This window comes from Artemia sp. Qi Xiang Cuo, chromosome 12 (assembly GCF_049724085.1).
Source record: "Artemia sp. Qi Xiang Cuo chromosome 12, ASM4972408v1, whole genome shotgun sequence".
NCBI lineage: Eukaryota > Metazoa > Arthropoda > Branchiopoda > Anostraca > Artemiidae > Artemia > Artemia sp. Qi Xiang Cuo.
Window position 1 is genome coordinate 64,732,447 of NC_142805.1, and position 16,467 is coordinate 64,748,913.

At 36.4% G+C, this 16,467-nt stretch overlaps 1 protein-coding gene across 1 annotated transcript in view; it reads left to right on the forward strand.

The window, feature by feature from the left end:
* The first annotated feature begins 1,332 nt into the window (after positions 1 to 1,332).
* Positions 1,333 to 16,467, forward strand: part of LOC148946408 (cytosolic beta-glucosidase-like) — a 75,222-nt gene continuing 60,087 nt past the window's right edge. The window contains 3 exon segments of the mRNA XM_089097993.1: positions 1,333 to 1,489; positions 15,064 to 15,174; positions 15,177 to 15,213. Coding sequence (XP_088954119.1) covers positions 1,339 to 1,489; positions 15,064 to 15,174; positions 15,177 to 15,213 — 299 coding nt within the window. The 5' untranslated portion in view covers positions 1,333 to 1,338.

Consider the following 16,467-nt stretch of genomic DNA (forward strand, 5'->3'; position numbering starts at 1 on the left):
TATATGAGAACTAAACTGGTATTGAACATACCTTTGCGTTGCCGTTTTGACCTCTGGTGACTTTGTACCTCGATGAATTATTTAGCAATAGTGTTATTAATAAAAAAGAACTCGAACTGAACACACGGATGCTGAACTGATGGTGAACATTAGCTTTTCACTGCTTTTTTGGCTTCAGGTGGCTTTGCATTGTGATAGATTATTAATAATAGTTTTCGTGATAAAAAGAACAGCTACTGAACCTGCTACTAATGAATATATGAGGACTGAACTGATAGTGAACATAGCTTCGTGTTGCTGTGTTGGCCTCGAGGGGCTTTGCAATGTGATGTACTATTAGCATTAATACTTGTAATGAAAAGAAGTGATGCTGAACCGATAGTGAACATAGTTTTCTGTTGCTGTGTTTGCATTATGCGGTTTGTAGTGTGATGATTGTGGTCGCAGCAATGCAACCTGGTAAATGACGAACCATGGCCAATTTTAAATAATTTTAGAAGCATTTAGAATAAATTTTTTAGTTTTTCAGAGGCTTTTCAAATAAATTTTAAGATACTTTTTGAAAAAGTTCGAACATCCGCGACCGGAGTTTTTTCATATTGAAAACAATATCGCGCTTAGCAGAGGGGCAGGGAATATACATTTAGGGGACAACACTCTACCCTGCTGTAATCCATTCAGAAGTTTAAACTACTTGCTCCCTCAGAAGCCCCATCAAATCTGAAATTCAATGACTGTTCAATACGCCAGCCAAATATTTTTAGAATTATTGTAGCTAATACGCCTAAACAGCAATAATCTGAAATATTAAGTTACCCTGCTTTGTTTTTGGCATTTACTCACTAAATCAATCACTAATCACTAAATCAATTTTCAGAAAGTAGCTGAGAAAGAAGACCATAGAAAATAACAGTATTAAATAGAAGCTATAGCATTTCATGGTCCCTCGAAGAAGCATACTTCAGATGCATAAAATAGTACTTTAGAACAATCACTTCAAATATTCGATTTTTCACCCCTGAATGAAGCCATATTTTAATAGGTTTCATGAGGGTTTGTCTAAATTAGGTGCTGTTCTCCCTAGATTTTGAAAAAAAACGCCTTTTTTTATTTTCATTTAAAAAACTGAAACAGATACACTTTTGCCGCCCTCCTAGATTTTTTTTGTTATATTCATTACAAATGGAGAAACAATCTTTGGCTCTCCAATCTTTTGTGAATTGGCACCATTGATCTTCCTATCTAATCGGTAGTAATTAAGATATGGATACATCTTCAAGCGTTATACAATCAATAGATGAAGGAGAATTTTAGATTAGTCGGTACAAAACGTTCAACATGTTAGGAGTTATTCTGGTATTACTGGTGGTGCCTAAGGTCATATTAGGGTACACTGATGATGAGATGCTCTATGATTTTTTCCCTGCTGACTTCAAATGGGCTTGTGCCACCTCAGCCTATCAAATTGAAGGTGCCTGGGATGAAGATGGTAAGATGAGTTTATTTAAAAATACAAAAAGAAAAGAAAAACAAGACTGAGGCACTAGTGTAAACTCTACTACAGTACAGAAATTTCAGTTCGCTATGCTTTTGGAGCCATCTCGGAATTAATTGCACCTCAGCTCCCCCTCCTATGCCTGGACACATAATTCGGCTATACCCAAAAGTTTACTGATTTCGTCGGTTTGTATTATTTTCTCTACTTGTATCTAGTGTTGTAAAATTACCATAAAATAAAAAACTCGGTAAGTAAAATTGGCAAAGTAAGGTAGAATTGGTAAAATTAGGTAAAATTGTAAAATAAGGTTAAAAAGGGTACTCCCTAGGAAATACAATGTAAAAATGGTGTTTCAGAGTTGCCTTGTAACTACAAGACCAGTTGAGCATTTCTTTTTAAGCATCACTTACAGCTTTTAACAAAGAAAAACACACAAAACAAATATTTCGAGAGGACAGCCGCCTCTTTTCTTGAGCGTGAACAAAATAATATATACAAGGAAAATACCGTGAAAAAAAAACAAACAAACAATAAAACAAACGCGGAAAGTCAATGTGAAAAAAAAAATGAAAAAAAGCATAAAATTAAAAAATAAATAAAATTCAATAAAAGACAAAAATTATGAGAATTAAAAGAAAATGCCTAACAACCACAAAGCGAGTCATAAGCCAATACCCCCGATTTGCAAAAAATACAAAAAGCTACAACTGCCATCGACGGATACTACTGAACAACTGAGAAATAAAAGAAAAAATCTATTTATTTAAAACAGAACGAACCTGCAATTAATTAAACCGGATAACTATGTCATCTGATTTCTGATTTTAGTAACTGCATTCTTTGCAGACACCCTTTGAAACCCAAGGGGTTATTGACGTGTTTGATTGTATGATTGGGAAGGTTGTTCAAGATTTATTTCAGGGATTGCTAAGGTATCGGTTTCTCTTTTGAGAAAACCGAAATATGATTTATTTATTCTTAAATCACCAGAACCCCTGTTCAAATTTGGACCTAAATATTGGTAGCCTATTTAAGATTTTCAACAGCTTCTTTGTAGTGCTGGACAATATCTTTGTAGTGTGAAATTAAGCTAGCTGGGTTAAATAAAATAGTATACACCGGGTGATCAAAGATGTGTTCTGCAAGGGCAGAGTCAAAATTTTCTGGTGTTTATCGTTTTTTAAGGGAGCTCTTAATTGAGGTTGAGTGCTGAGTTAATCTATTCATAAGCCGTTGGTCAGTTCTTCCGATATATTAAAGACCACAAGAGCATGGATTTCTGTAGAGACCGGGGTTTTCACCTCTCGGGATAAGGTCTTTACCTTGATAAATTTGGGAACTGATAGTTTTAGTGGGTGTATAATAATGGTAAATGTTATTTTTCCTCAGATCTTTTGAAATGTGTTCTGAAACCCCTTTTACGTACCGGAGACAAAGATAAACGGAATTTTCCCTTTGATTTGTGTTTATTATGTGTTTAATGAACACGATGTTCATTCCAGGATCATTACTGAAGCAGATAAAGACAATACTGTTGCTGTATTGGATTTAGATGATTACGACAAAAAATTCAGTGAAATTTTAAATGATTCTAACACATATAAGCAATTAGCTACCGATCCCATAGAAAAATTTTTCCAGGAAGTCTGAAAAGAGCTTTCTTATCTAAAAGTAAAATGTGAGATCACAAATAAATTGTACAAAGGTTTTACCCACGTGGCTGCATATCTCTTTGTTGTTATGGTCTTTCTAATACTCATGAGCCCGGTAATTCACTTCGACCCATTGTTTCTTCTTTTATTTCTCCTACAACAAAAATAGGGAAATACTTATCAGTTGTATTTCGCCCACTAATTCAGACTCAAAATTCCTATATTACAAATTCCGCCGATTTCATTTCCAAGGTAAAGCAAGTTTCAGTTAACCAAATACAAGAATTGGCGGTTTTGATGCTGGTTCAATGTATACCAATGTTCAGCCCTAAAGGGCCGAACTCATTTTGGAGCATAAGCTCAGTTCTGACTCATCTATCTCAGAAAATATTCACTTTTTAATCAGACACTTCGCAGCAGAACTTCTTTTTATTTCTATTATAGAAGTATTTCTAATAGACAGAAATATGGGCTTTCAATGGGTGCCTTCTTTCACCAATAGAGGCTGAAATCTTCATGGAAGACGTAACTGAAAAGGCTATTTTGCAAAGTCTTTGTAAACCTAAATTTTGGGTTCGTTTTAAGGATGATATTTTTTATTTATGGGAGCACGGTGAAGAAACTCTGGGGTCTTTCCTTCACTTGCTTAACTCCTTGGATCCAAAACTCAAATTTACTCAGGAATCAGAGATAGAGAGGCGTCTTCCTTTCTTGGATGTTCTTGTGTACCAAAACGATACATGTATCGAGTTTGGGGTCTATAGAAAACCTACACATAGCGACCGTTACTTGAATTATTCCTCTACTCATTCTCCTGTGGTTAAAAAAGGAGTGGTTACTTCTCTAGTTGGTAGAGCATTGCAAGTTTGTTCACCACGTTTCCTGGACTCAGAGCTTGGCCACCTTAGGGATGTCTTATTTGGGAATGGTTATCCAACTAGTTTGATGGATTCTGTAATTGAAAAACGTATTAAAAAACTATCAGATAATGACACAGTAAAAACAAATCAAAGGGAAAAATCCGTTTATCTTGGTCTCCCGTACTTAAAAGGGGCCTCAGAACATGTTCCCAAAGATCTAAGGAAAAATAACATTTAAATTTAATATGGACCTAGTAAAACTATCAGTTCCCAAATTTATCAAAGTAAAGACCCTATCCCGAATGGTGACAACTCCGGTCTCTATAGAAATCCATGCTCGTGTGGTCTTTTATAAATCGGAAGAACAAACCAACCAATAACGGATAGATTAACTCAGCACTCTATCTCACTTAATAATACCCTAAAGAAACGAAAAAAAAAATTTCGTCTCTGCCCTTGCAGAACACATCTTTGATCACCCGGAACATACTATTTTATTTAACCAACATAGTCTAATTTCACATGACAAAGGTAATATCCAGCACTACAGAGAAGCTGTTGAAATTTTTGAATACTAATATTTAGGACTAGCTTTGAACAAAGATTCCGGTGATTTAAGAATAAATTATTCACATTTCGTTTTTCTCAAAAGAGAAGCCGTTAGATAAAAATTAGAATATTGCTTTGGCCCTCTACTTTATTGAAAACCCAGGTTTTGTTCTTTTTGATGAGGCAACTTTACATTTGAAGCAAATGGCTTCCCATATTCTCTTAGGAACGCAATTGAAATTAAAAAAAAAAAAAATCCATGAAACCTTGCTTTAAATAGAGATACGGAAGATATTCCAGGTTCTAGTGCCCTTTTTAAGAGCAAAAGTGATCGGAGGGCTACTGGTCTTCCCTCCCACGTATTCTTTTTCCTAAATGCATCAAATTGAAATCTTGAAATAGCCATTTTGTTCAAAATAGTCCAAAGATCATATAACCATGCCTTTGGGGTTTAAACCAACTCTAAAGCCTGGGGGCAAATGTTTTAAATTATGTCCTTCGGGGCATAAGAGGTTTATATGGAAGGAGTGGTTGCATAAACTTTATAGGAGTCTCATTTGATCAGAAATTCAAAGTTCTAGTTCTCTATGAAAAGTCAAAAGTGATTGGAAGGTAATCAGACCCCACGCACACACACACTCATCATTCCCCAAAACACATCCAATCAAAGATTTGAGACAGCTATTTTGTTTATCATTGTTGAAAGTTCCACTAATTATGCCTTTGGTGATGTAAAATCACCCACAGCCATCAGGCTATGGGCTGCAATTTGGACAATTCGTTCATGGGCTAGGCTACATATGGCAAGTTTTGTTGAGAAAGTGGGCACATTTGATTTTTACTTTCCAAAAAGACGAAGGGCATTCAGGTAAGTCTTTCAGAAAATGTAAAGGGGAATTCTAAAAAAAATATCCAAACACGTTATGTGCTTACGGGTTGTCAAAAGGGCAAAACCCCGGAATGAATGAATATACCAATTTGGAGCTTACTTTCAGGAAATGATAAGAGAGATGATCACTTGACCAAAAAGGCAGTACTTTTACGCTACTACTACCACCACTACTACTACTACTGCTACCACGACTACTACTTCTACTAGTTCTACTACTTCTGCTACTACCACTACTACCAATAAAACTACTGCTTCTGTAGCGAGTACTACCAAGTTTGAATAAAATAAAAACATACTATATGCATATAAATTGCCAATACAGGCGTATCGACAATAATTATGGAACAGCTTACCTTATCAAGAGGAGACATCTGGGGCATCATGAGTGGGATGTTCAACTGACCAAAAGGCAACATGTACCTGCTACTACTGCTATTAATACTGCTACTACTACTGTTACTTCTACCACTAATGCAACAATATTACTGCTACTACCACTACTACTATGTTATTAGTACAGTTAAGGCTAAACTTATGAAGGTGAAAATTTGGTTGAATATTGAGGGGGAAATATTCAACAGGCCCCAGGCAACCAACAGCCCCCAGGACACCAAAAGTTCCCAATGCTTCCCCTAGTGTTGAAAATTTTCAGAATAATTTCATCCGAGATAAAACTAATCCATGGTTCCCCGTGATACCAACGGCCCCACAAAAAACCCTGAGGAACGCCCTGTCGGGAAATCCTGCACAAGGAAAGACATCACGACCGACAAAGCTACCTGGAATTACTCCCCACAGATTTCACAGTTTCTCAAAATGCTTTGGAGGAGGAATCAAACGTGTACTTTAAATTAGCCAGCTTTACAGTTACCTCTATGCTCATCTCCCAATTAGAGTTACCCAATCAGTTGAAATGCATTATTCTGAAGAATTTGGCAAAAACCCACTTCGGCGAGACCATAGTTTCCGAAGCAGATATTCAAATTGAGAGTGTTTTAAGCCAACATAGGCTGATTGAGTCACAATCAGAATGCCCGACGACTAATTAATGTGTGACTTTTCGTTTTTAACTAATTTATCCCTTTCTAATAACATTGCTTTTAATTATCCCGATATAGATGATAATCAGCATTCCAACCCTATAAGCAGCCCCCCTGATACCTTAACAAAGGCTAGCTGTAAATACCTTGATATTTTCGATTTTGCTACCAATGTGAAGCCAAAACTAATAAATGATAATTCCCTTAATGTTCTTTGTTTCAACATCAGAAGCATCCGGGAAAAGTGGCTCAAGTTTAAAGATTTAATTTCATTTAATGGTGTCTGCCATTTTGATGTAATATAATCAACAGAGACATGGCTTTCCGATAATGATGACACTAGTGATTTTTTACTCCCTGGTTACCAAAATAATCCATATGCCCAGGAGATTGACAAATTGTTCTGGGGGTATCTCACTTTACATCCGTTCGAATGTAAATTTTACCAGGCTATCAGAGTGCGAATCTATTTTCTCTACACAACTAAATCTCAGATGTATTTATTCAAATATTGTTAACATAGTTATCGGCCAAAATTCCTATATACTCTCCTTATTTTATAAACCTCCTCCATTTCCGACCTCATGTCTTTGTAATCTGTTTGATGATTTTTCTAATTTTATTAACCTACCCCATAAACAGGCAATAGTTCTTGGGGACTTTAATTGCAACCTAATCAATGTTGATAAAAATATTGAATCTGACACTTTTTTTGAATCGGTAACCGCGAGTGGTCTTCTACCCACAATTTTTTTCCCCAGTAGAGTCGATCCTGTGAGATAAACTTCAAAATTAATTTAAAAAATTTTTTTATCTACTTCCATGGGAAATGACCTCTACTCAAATATAATATTTTAGAGTCTGTCAGATCATTTTCCCATTTACTTGTCCTTATCGTCACGGCCACTAACTCTACGCTCTCAACATCCCAGCTCCCACTAGAAATTACACCTCTGAAAATATAACCCATTTTATCGATTGCCAAGGAACCACTGACTGGTCCGATGTTTTAAATGGTCAAGAGGTAAATTCTGCCACAAATGGTTTTGCGAAAAGGCTAAGTGAGATTATCCATTCAACTTTTCCTATTCGTAAACCTAACCGGAAAAATATCCCTATTTGCCCCTGGATGTCACATAGCCTCATTGTCTCTTCATATCGTAAAAACAAATTATATAAGTTAGCCTGTAAGACCAGTAGTGATATTAACCTATCTAATTATAAACACTATAAAAACTTATACACTAAACTCATCCGTGAAGCGAAAAAAAATTATTATTATACAAAAATTCTCAATTGCAAAGGAAACCAGAAAAAGATTTGGTCCACCATTAATGATATACTTTCAAAAAAATAGAAAATCAAAGTCTATACCTATTCGCCTTAAAGCCACAAATGGTAGATTAATTGACCCTTTACATGCACCTGATGCATTTAAAAATTATTTTTCTAATGTTCCTCATACTGACTACCACTCCTCCTCACAGGATGTATTCCCTGGCTTCAATTTTAGATCCATGTTTTTCTGCCCAACTGATAGCAATGAGGTACTTCAAATCATCGGTTCTTTCCCTAATAGTTTTACTCCTGACTGTCTTGGATTAAGTAATAAGCTCATGAAGATCATATCTCCTTTTGTTTACAAGCCCATCAAGCATATTGCCAACCTATCTTTAACCCACGGAGTTTTCCCTGATTTACTAAAGTTAGCCATTGTTATTCCAGTTCTTAAAAAGGGCGATCCCACTGAGATAGGTAATTATCGTCCAATCTCAATTCTTCCTTTTATATCCAAAGTGGTCGAGAGAATCATCTTCAGACGTCTGTCTCCCTTTCTGTTTGACAGTCAGCACTCCGTATCCTTGATTTCTCCTCACTAATATGGCTTTAGGGCGAATGTTTGAACTTATCGTGTTCTAAGTGACGCCAAACAGTTCATACACTCACACCTCGACCTTAAAAAAAAACTGCATTGGGCTTATTTTTCTAAGGCCTTTGAGACGATCGATCATCGTATTTTAATAAGCAAATTAAATAGTTATGCTATTCATGGTGTTCCCCTCTCTTGGTTTGACTCTTATCTATCTGGAAGGGTACAGAGTGTGAGCCTGGGTGGAGTATCCTCTCAGCCCTTACCTGTTCGGAGGGGTGTCCCGCAAGGCTCCGTTCTAGGCCCTATTTCATTTCTCCTATATATCAATGATCTTGTTATGGACCTGGGCTCTTCAGTGTACCCTGTATTATTTGCTGATGACAGCAACTTCTTCATCACTGGCACCACTCTACCATTTGCAATAACGTCTGCTCAAGTCCTTCTGAACAGAGTCCAGGCGTGGGGCCTTACGAATAACATGACCCTTAATAGCAAAATAAGTCAAATAGTATTATTCAGAACCCCCTACAACAAAGACGTTATTCAACCTGCTCTTGGTCTCAGGTACTCCTCCGACATCCTCCCACAAGTGGAGGTTGCCAAGTTTCTTGCTGTATTTATTGACTCATGCTTGTCATTCTCTAATCATATTTCTTACATAACAGCAATAATTTTGAGACAAGTAGCTATGATTAACCGTGTGAATTATTTTCTTCCTCCTGACATCCTAGTTAACCTCTATTATTCATTTATTTTTCCTTAACTTTCTTATTGCGGATCAGTTTGGGGAAATACAAAACGGTCCTTCACTAAAAAACTGAAATTTGCCCAAAACCGCGCCATTAAAGCAGTTTTTTGGCTTCCCCGTCTATATCCAACTCGTGATTTGTATTCAGATTTTGGCATAGCTCCACTTGATCAAATCATACAAAAACTAAACTTATCGCTTACTTTCCACAATAATCTTCCACCTCAACTACTAACCTATTATAATATTAATAGTTCGAAAGCCCACTGTCTCCGTTCATCCAATAGAGCCTTTAAAATTCCTAAATGTGTTTCAAGTGCTGCCCAGCAATCTCCCATTTACAAATCTATTATTCAATGGAACAAAATTCCCTCCAGTGTTGAACTAGCCGAAAGTTTCTGCAAGTTGTATAAAAATGTAACAAAACTTGATAATATAATTTAATCTTTCCATTTTTAACAAATTTGCTCTAATTACCCATGTTTTATTCTTCTATTTTTTTTTCTTTCAGTGTTACTTTAATTTTTTTCTTTTTTTGGTCCTTAAAAAGTTATCTTCTAGGATCTTTATTGTTATTGATGTTTGTGTTATAAACAAAAAAAATTTTAAACAAGAAAAACGGGTTTTAATTTTCTATAAAGCAGTGAAATCCAAAACAATTAATTATGCACAAAAGCTCCGAATATTTCGGCCCCACATCCGGGAGCCTTTCTCAACGGAAAAAAATAAATAAAATAAATAAATAAAATAAAAAAACTTAACTTACATCACAATAAAACACACTAAATACATAAAGAGAAAGAAAAAAAGAAAAAATATAAATAAATAAGAAAAAACAAAACTCACATATTAAATTAACACTTCCATGCACTGAATGTCTATAATGATTCAACTCGCCTCCTCCAAGTATATATATGGAAATATATTAAATAAACACTTCCATGCACTATGGAATAGTGCATGGAAGTGTTTATTTAATATATTTCCATTTATATACTGGGAGGAGGCGAGTTGAATCATTATAGACATTCAGTGCATGGAAGTGTTTATTTAATATGTGAGTTTTGTTTTTCTTATTTATTTATATTTTTCTTTTTCTTTCTCTTTATGTGTTTAGTATGTTTTATTGTGATGTAAGTTAAGTTTTTTTTAATTTTATTTATTTATTTTATTTTATTTTTTTTCCGTTGAGAAAGGCTACCGAATGTGGGGCCGAAATATTTGGAGCATTTGTGCATAATTAATTGTTTTGTATTTTACTGCTTCATATAAAATTAAAAACCGTGTTTCTTCTTTAAAAATTTTTTTGTTTTTAATGGAAAAGCAGTGTGGTCTAAGAAATTATATGTTTGTGTTATGTTTTTATTCGAATAAAATTGAATTGAATTGAAATTGAACTAAATCAAAACACACTTTATTCACGCAGATTATCAAAAGGGCGTATCTCAAAAATGGATTTGGGTATTAAGTTGGAACTTTCAGAGAATACTTAGAAGGGAAGATCAATTGACAAAAAGGTAATATGTACATGCCACTACTAACACTACTACCACTGCTACTTTTACTAATGACTGCTATAACTAATGCTGTTAATCTACTCCGGCTATTACTTCAATTGCAACGAATTGTAAGGCCTAGAGTATTAAGATGAGAAGAGTATCAAAAAGGGTACAGCAAGGGCGCATCAGCAATAATTTTAGAGCGGCTCTAGCGCATCAGGGTGAAACCTCCGGTGCATCATGAGGCGGATGTTCAATTGACCCAAAGGCAACGTGAACATGCAACTGCTGTTAATACTTCTGTTGCTACTATTGTTGCTACCACAACTAATACGGCTCAAATAATGCTACTGCTTCTCTTACAACCACCACTACTACTGCGATACTAGTACTATTAAGACTAAGTGTATGAAAGTGAAAATTTGACAGAATATTGAGGGGGAATTGGAACTAAACCAAAAGATATAATGTGTATTCATATTGTCAAAAAGGTGTATCTTAAGAATTGATTTGGGTATTAAGTCGGAACTTCCAGAGAATGCTGAAACTTGACCTACTTGACTTGACTTAACGTCCCGTCCGGCCTTTGTGGCTGTATTGGGGCTTCTTCTCTTCTGTGCAAATAATAAATGTGGCAACGGTAGTTCAATCTATCTAGTGCTAGGCGAAGTAGCTGGGGGAAGTTATGGGCCGGGATGTGATTTTCGGAAGCTGGTTGGCCGACTATCGCTGGATATGGCCAGGCCAGCGGAGTTATTGCCTTTTGACCCGGTTCATGATGGTACGGGGGCAACGGAGTATTTTCCGGAGGTCTTCGTTTGAAGCTTGGTCAATGTAAGCAATCCCCGCATTGCGTCTAAGGCATTTAGTTTCAAGTGCAGAGATTCTTCGCTCATCCTCAGCCTTTATTGACCATATTTCACTTGATTATAATACGATTGGGACTATGAGGGAGCTGAAGAGTTGCACCTTCAGAGAAGTTGACAGAGTCTTATTTTTCCAGATTGGTAGAGGTTCTTGAAGCTGACGCTTGTCAGGCCAAGTCTTCGTTTGATCGATTTTGAGCAGTCGTTGTCAGAAGTTATGAGGCTCCCTAGGCAGACGAACTAGTCATCAGTTTTCTACTGGCTCTCCTTTAATTGTTAGCTGCATATTTTTCGGAGCAGGGTCTCCAGACACCCGCATAACCTTGATTTTGGCTGTATTAACGACCATCCCAAAGGCCTCGATTGCTGTCACTAGTTCATCGGTATCAGCTTGGAGTATATGCTCTTGACTGATAAGTTTCTCGATGTCATCTGCGTATGCCAATTTACCGATAAGCTTCATCTCTGCACCGTCAACAGTTTTAGCAAGTGATAGCGCTGCGTTGAGAAATACGTTGAAGAGGTGGGGTGACAAGAGGCAACCTTGAAGAACGCCCGCTGATGTCAGAAACTCCTTTGTCAATCCTTCGGGCATTTGGACCTGGCTGACGAAGTGTGAATACATATCTCTTATCAGGATTACTATGTTGTAGAGCACTGGCATGGTGTACCGCTAGGATGTTCCATAATCCAGTCTAGCAATATCACGTTGACGGTCTGCTTAGGTATCCGATGAATAAGTTCTAACAGTTGTTTCGCAGAGTGGATATGCTTGGGACAATTTTTGCGAGTGGAGCCAATCTGACCTGCGCCAGAGCGGTTCTCTGAAAGCCTGCTTGGTATTCCTATAAGATATGGTTTGTCAGAGATTTCAGACGGTCAAGGAGTATTTTTGTAAGAATATTTACCGGCTGGCTATAGTTAAACTTATTGGTCTGTATTTGTTTCAGTCGCCCTTTTCTCCCTTTTTAAAAAGGGGGACGATGGTGGCTTTCACCCAAGATCTGGGGAAGTGGCCGTTTCCCAGACACTTGTTATGACTTTGTGATAGATATGAACCAGTTCTTCTGGGCCTGCTTTTAATAGTTCTGACTGAATACCATCCGGGTCTGGGGCTTTGTTTAACTTTAGCAGATTTTATTGCTGAGAGTACTTCCTCTCTTAGTGGAGGAGGGCTTGGGTCAACTGGGTGCTGTGGTTTTGGGAAGGATAGTAGGATGCATTTTTATCAGGATTCGTCCTTCCATCGTTCTCGTCTTCCCTTGGGGTCCGTGATTGGGAGCCCGGTTTTATCTAACAGTGTAGAAACGGCCGAGGACTTCTTTTTTGACAGTTCACAGACTTTCTTGTACATGAAGTGGCTGTTACCTTTTTGAACAGCTTTTTTACAGTCACGACATCTTTCATTGACGTAGTTTCGTAGAGCTTGCCAGATTTTCTTTTCTTCTAGGCGTTTCAGTCTCTTGTACTCGTCCTTGCTTTGTCGGTCTACCTAGTTAGCATGGGCACGCTTCTGCTCACATAGATCAATAATTTCGAGGATGAACCACAGTTTATCCGAATGGGTTTGAATTCCCCAGATTTCACTAGCAGTTTTTCTGATATTGGATATGCTTTCGTCGAACAATTAGTCGATTTCTTCTGCTGTTGGAGCTTCCATGGGTTGGATGCTCGACAACTTGTTTGAGAGTGCTGTTCTATACCATTTCCTTGTTTCTATTTTTTTCAGCAGATCAACCCGATATCTTGATAAGCTTTTCTTAGGCTGTTGGGGCTTCTGAATGGGCCCAAACTTGCCCATGACGTCTTCAAGTTCGTCATTTGAGTGTCCGACAGTGGCACTGAAGTCCCTAATCACCAACAGTGCATCTTTCTTGGGAACAATGTCAACGGTGTGTTGGAGTTGGCCGTATAATTTTTGGGCTTATATGTCACTCCGGGACGAGTCTGGGGCGTAAACATGGATTATAGTCATGTTGGTAATGAATGCTTTCAGACGAATGGTGATAATACTTCAGAGACAGGATGGATGGCAAGAAGAGACTGTTTTTCTCGCTTAGAGAGGAGGAAACTGACACCTTGGTGTTGAACTTCATCACTTCTTCCAGACGTGATGAAGGTGACGTCGTTTACTCTTTCTATTCCCGTGGAGGGAAGATGAGTCTCAGATAGTCCAACGATGTCCCAGCGGTAACGGTTCATCTCGTTTAGGACTAGTTCCATTTTTTCCTGGTTTGGCTAGCGTGCATACATTTAGCGTTCCGAGTGATAGATATGTTTTTGGGGTTAGCATAAGTGAAGTCTTCTCCGACTGGAGAGTCGTCAATTGACCAAAAGGAAATATGGGCACGCTAATGGTCATAGTACTATCACTGCCACATTTAGGCTACTAGTTCTACTACTGTTATTATTGTTACTGCAACTACTGACTTCAATTGCGACTAGTTGTAAGGTTAAAAGCATTAAGATGAAAATTTCAAGAAGTATATGAATAAACAGTTTATCAAAGAGATATATCAGCAATTTCATAGCAATGGCTAATTGTATTAAGTTGAATCTTCCAAGACTGAAAATTTTTTTCTTGTCCAAAGCCAGAATATAATTTTCACTCCACTGAAAAAAATTTCCTTGTAAATGTTTTCACTTTGTTAACTTAAGTAATTAAAGGTTTATTAACATTTAAAGGAATAAGCACCAGCATATATATATATATATATATATATATATATATATATATATATATATATATATATATATATATATATATATATATATATATATATATATATATATATATATATATATATATATATATATATATATATATATATATATATATATATATATATATATATATATATATATATATATATATATATATATATATATATATATATAAAAATAAATATATATATATATATATATATAGCTGAATGATGCTGCTTAAAATTTTATATTTTGTTTGGAGATTTCTATTATACAGCATTGGAAGTGCCGATTAGACCAGATAAGCCCCTCCCCTCCTAAAATTCAGCTTATGGGTGTCCATGTATATAGATATAAATCTGACAATGCACATTAATTTGTATTTTTTTTTTTAACCAGAACATAATTTGTGGCTTACAAAAAAAAAAAAACATTTTAAATGTTTTCACTTTGTTAACTTGAGTAAGTAAACAATTATCAAGACTTTAAGGAATAAGTATCAGCATATGTATATTAAACTGTCAATGGACATTCATTTGTATTTTTTTTTAGTAAAGTGTAAATCATGTTCTCGTCTTGAGAAAGCATGGTGGCTGTCAGCCCTACTCATGTTAATTTCTGCTTATTTTAAGTTTGGCTCAGTTATTTATTGTACTTTCAGTTTGTTTTAGGTTTCATGTATTTATTTATGGTGATTTGTGGTAGTTTTACGCTTGGTTGATTATTTGGTTTTATTTCTGCTCAGTTTTGGTTTAATGGAGTTCTTTACTTTTTTTGAAAAACTTATTTTATGTAGAAAGTTTTTTAAATTAATAACATTAAAAGCTAAATTCTGTTATGTTGTTCTTTTAGTGATTTTAAAACATTTGTTTTGAAACAGGAAAGGGTCCAAGCATTTGGGATACCTTTACATCAAAACCGGGTAATATTTTGGATGGAAGTGACGGGAAAATTGCATGTGACAGTTACCACAAGTACCTAGAAGATGTAGCCCTATTAAAAACCTAGGTGTTCAACAGTACAGGTTTAGGTAAGTTTTTTTTTCAATATATTCTATTTTATAAGACCAAGTATTGAGCCAGCGGCAGCATCGACCCTTGTACCTTTTGGAGGGATTTTATTAGCTTGGATCCAGTTCAATTTGTGAAGTTTTTCCTAGCAATTACAGGAATTTATTGAATGCCAAGAGGATGACCGCCCCTGGCTTGGATGGCTTATTTAGTGAGTTTTGGCTTCCACACATCAATCTGAATCCTTTTTTTGCTCCTTTGTTTATGGTTAATTATAAGTTAGTAGATGAGATGCAAGTCGCAAGTGCATTTTTGTATCTTTCTTGGGGCGGGCATTGGAATATTACTTAAATGTATTTTCGATGTTAAATAAAATGAACTGAACTAAATCAGTAGGAATGAATCATTTTCGTATATCAATCTGAATCGGAATCGAAGAAGTCTTCAACATTCTATCAAAGCACCGCCCTCTATAAATCCTTGACGTGCCACTGAAGTTTTGATCATAAAACAATCTGACAAAAAGAATATCCTACGTCATACCCCACCATTGGGGTCAATTCATGAAAGCTTAGAAGGATGCATGTGCGTATTTTTCAATATCTAGGAGAGGGGCAGGATGGCCGGTTATTTTAATGAGAATACTTTAAAATACAAATGGGAATTTGTACCTAAGAATGAAAGAAAACTTAAAGCTTGTTTTGAAAGCTTCCAGTTTAAACTTACCGTCGTAACAGCCTATGCCCCCACAAACGATGCTGGCGGGGACGCCAAGGACAGTTTCTATAGTGATTTGAACGACATATCAATACAGTACCTAAGCAGGATGTATTAGTTATGTGTGACAGCTTTAATACCAAAGCTGATAGTGATAATAGTTTTGCGCCTGATGGGCTAGGCCGACATTGGCCTGGGTGTTATCAATGATAATTGAGTGCGTTTGGTTGATATATGTGCCAGCCGTAACCTGATAGTAGGTGGATCATAGTTCCCCCACCGTGAAGTACACAAATATACTTGGACTTCACCCAACGGTGTTGCAAGAAGCAAGATTGACCACATATTATTGAAAAAGCGTCATAGACGATCGCTGGAGGATGTGCAAAATTACCGTGGTCTAGATCCACACTCTCACCACCAACTGGTGATTGTCATTTTCAAACTTAAGCTGAAGACCGTGAAGATATGTAAAAACACCATCAAGTCCTTTGACGTCCGGAAGCCAGGAAAAGAGTCTTCGACAAGCGTACTGTGTAAATCTTGCTAATAGTTTT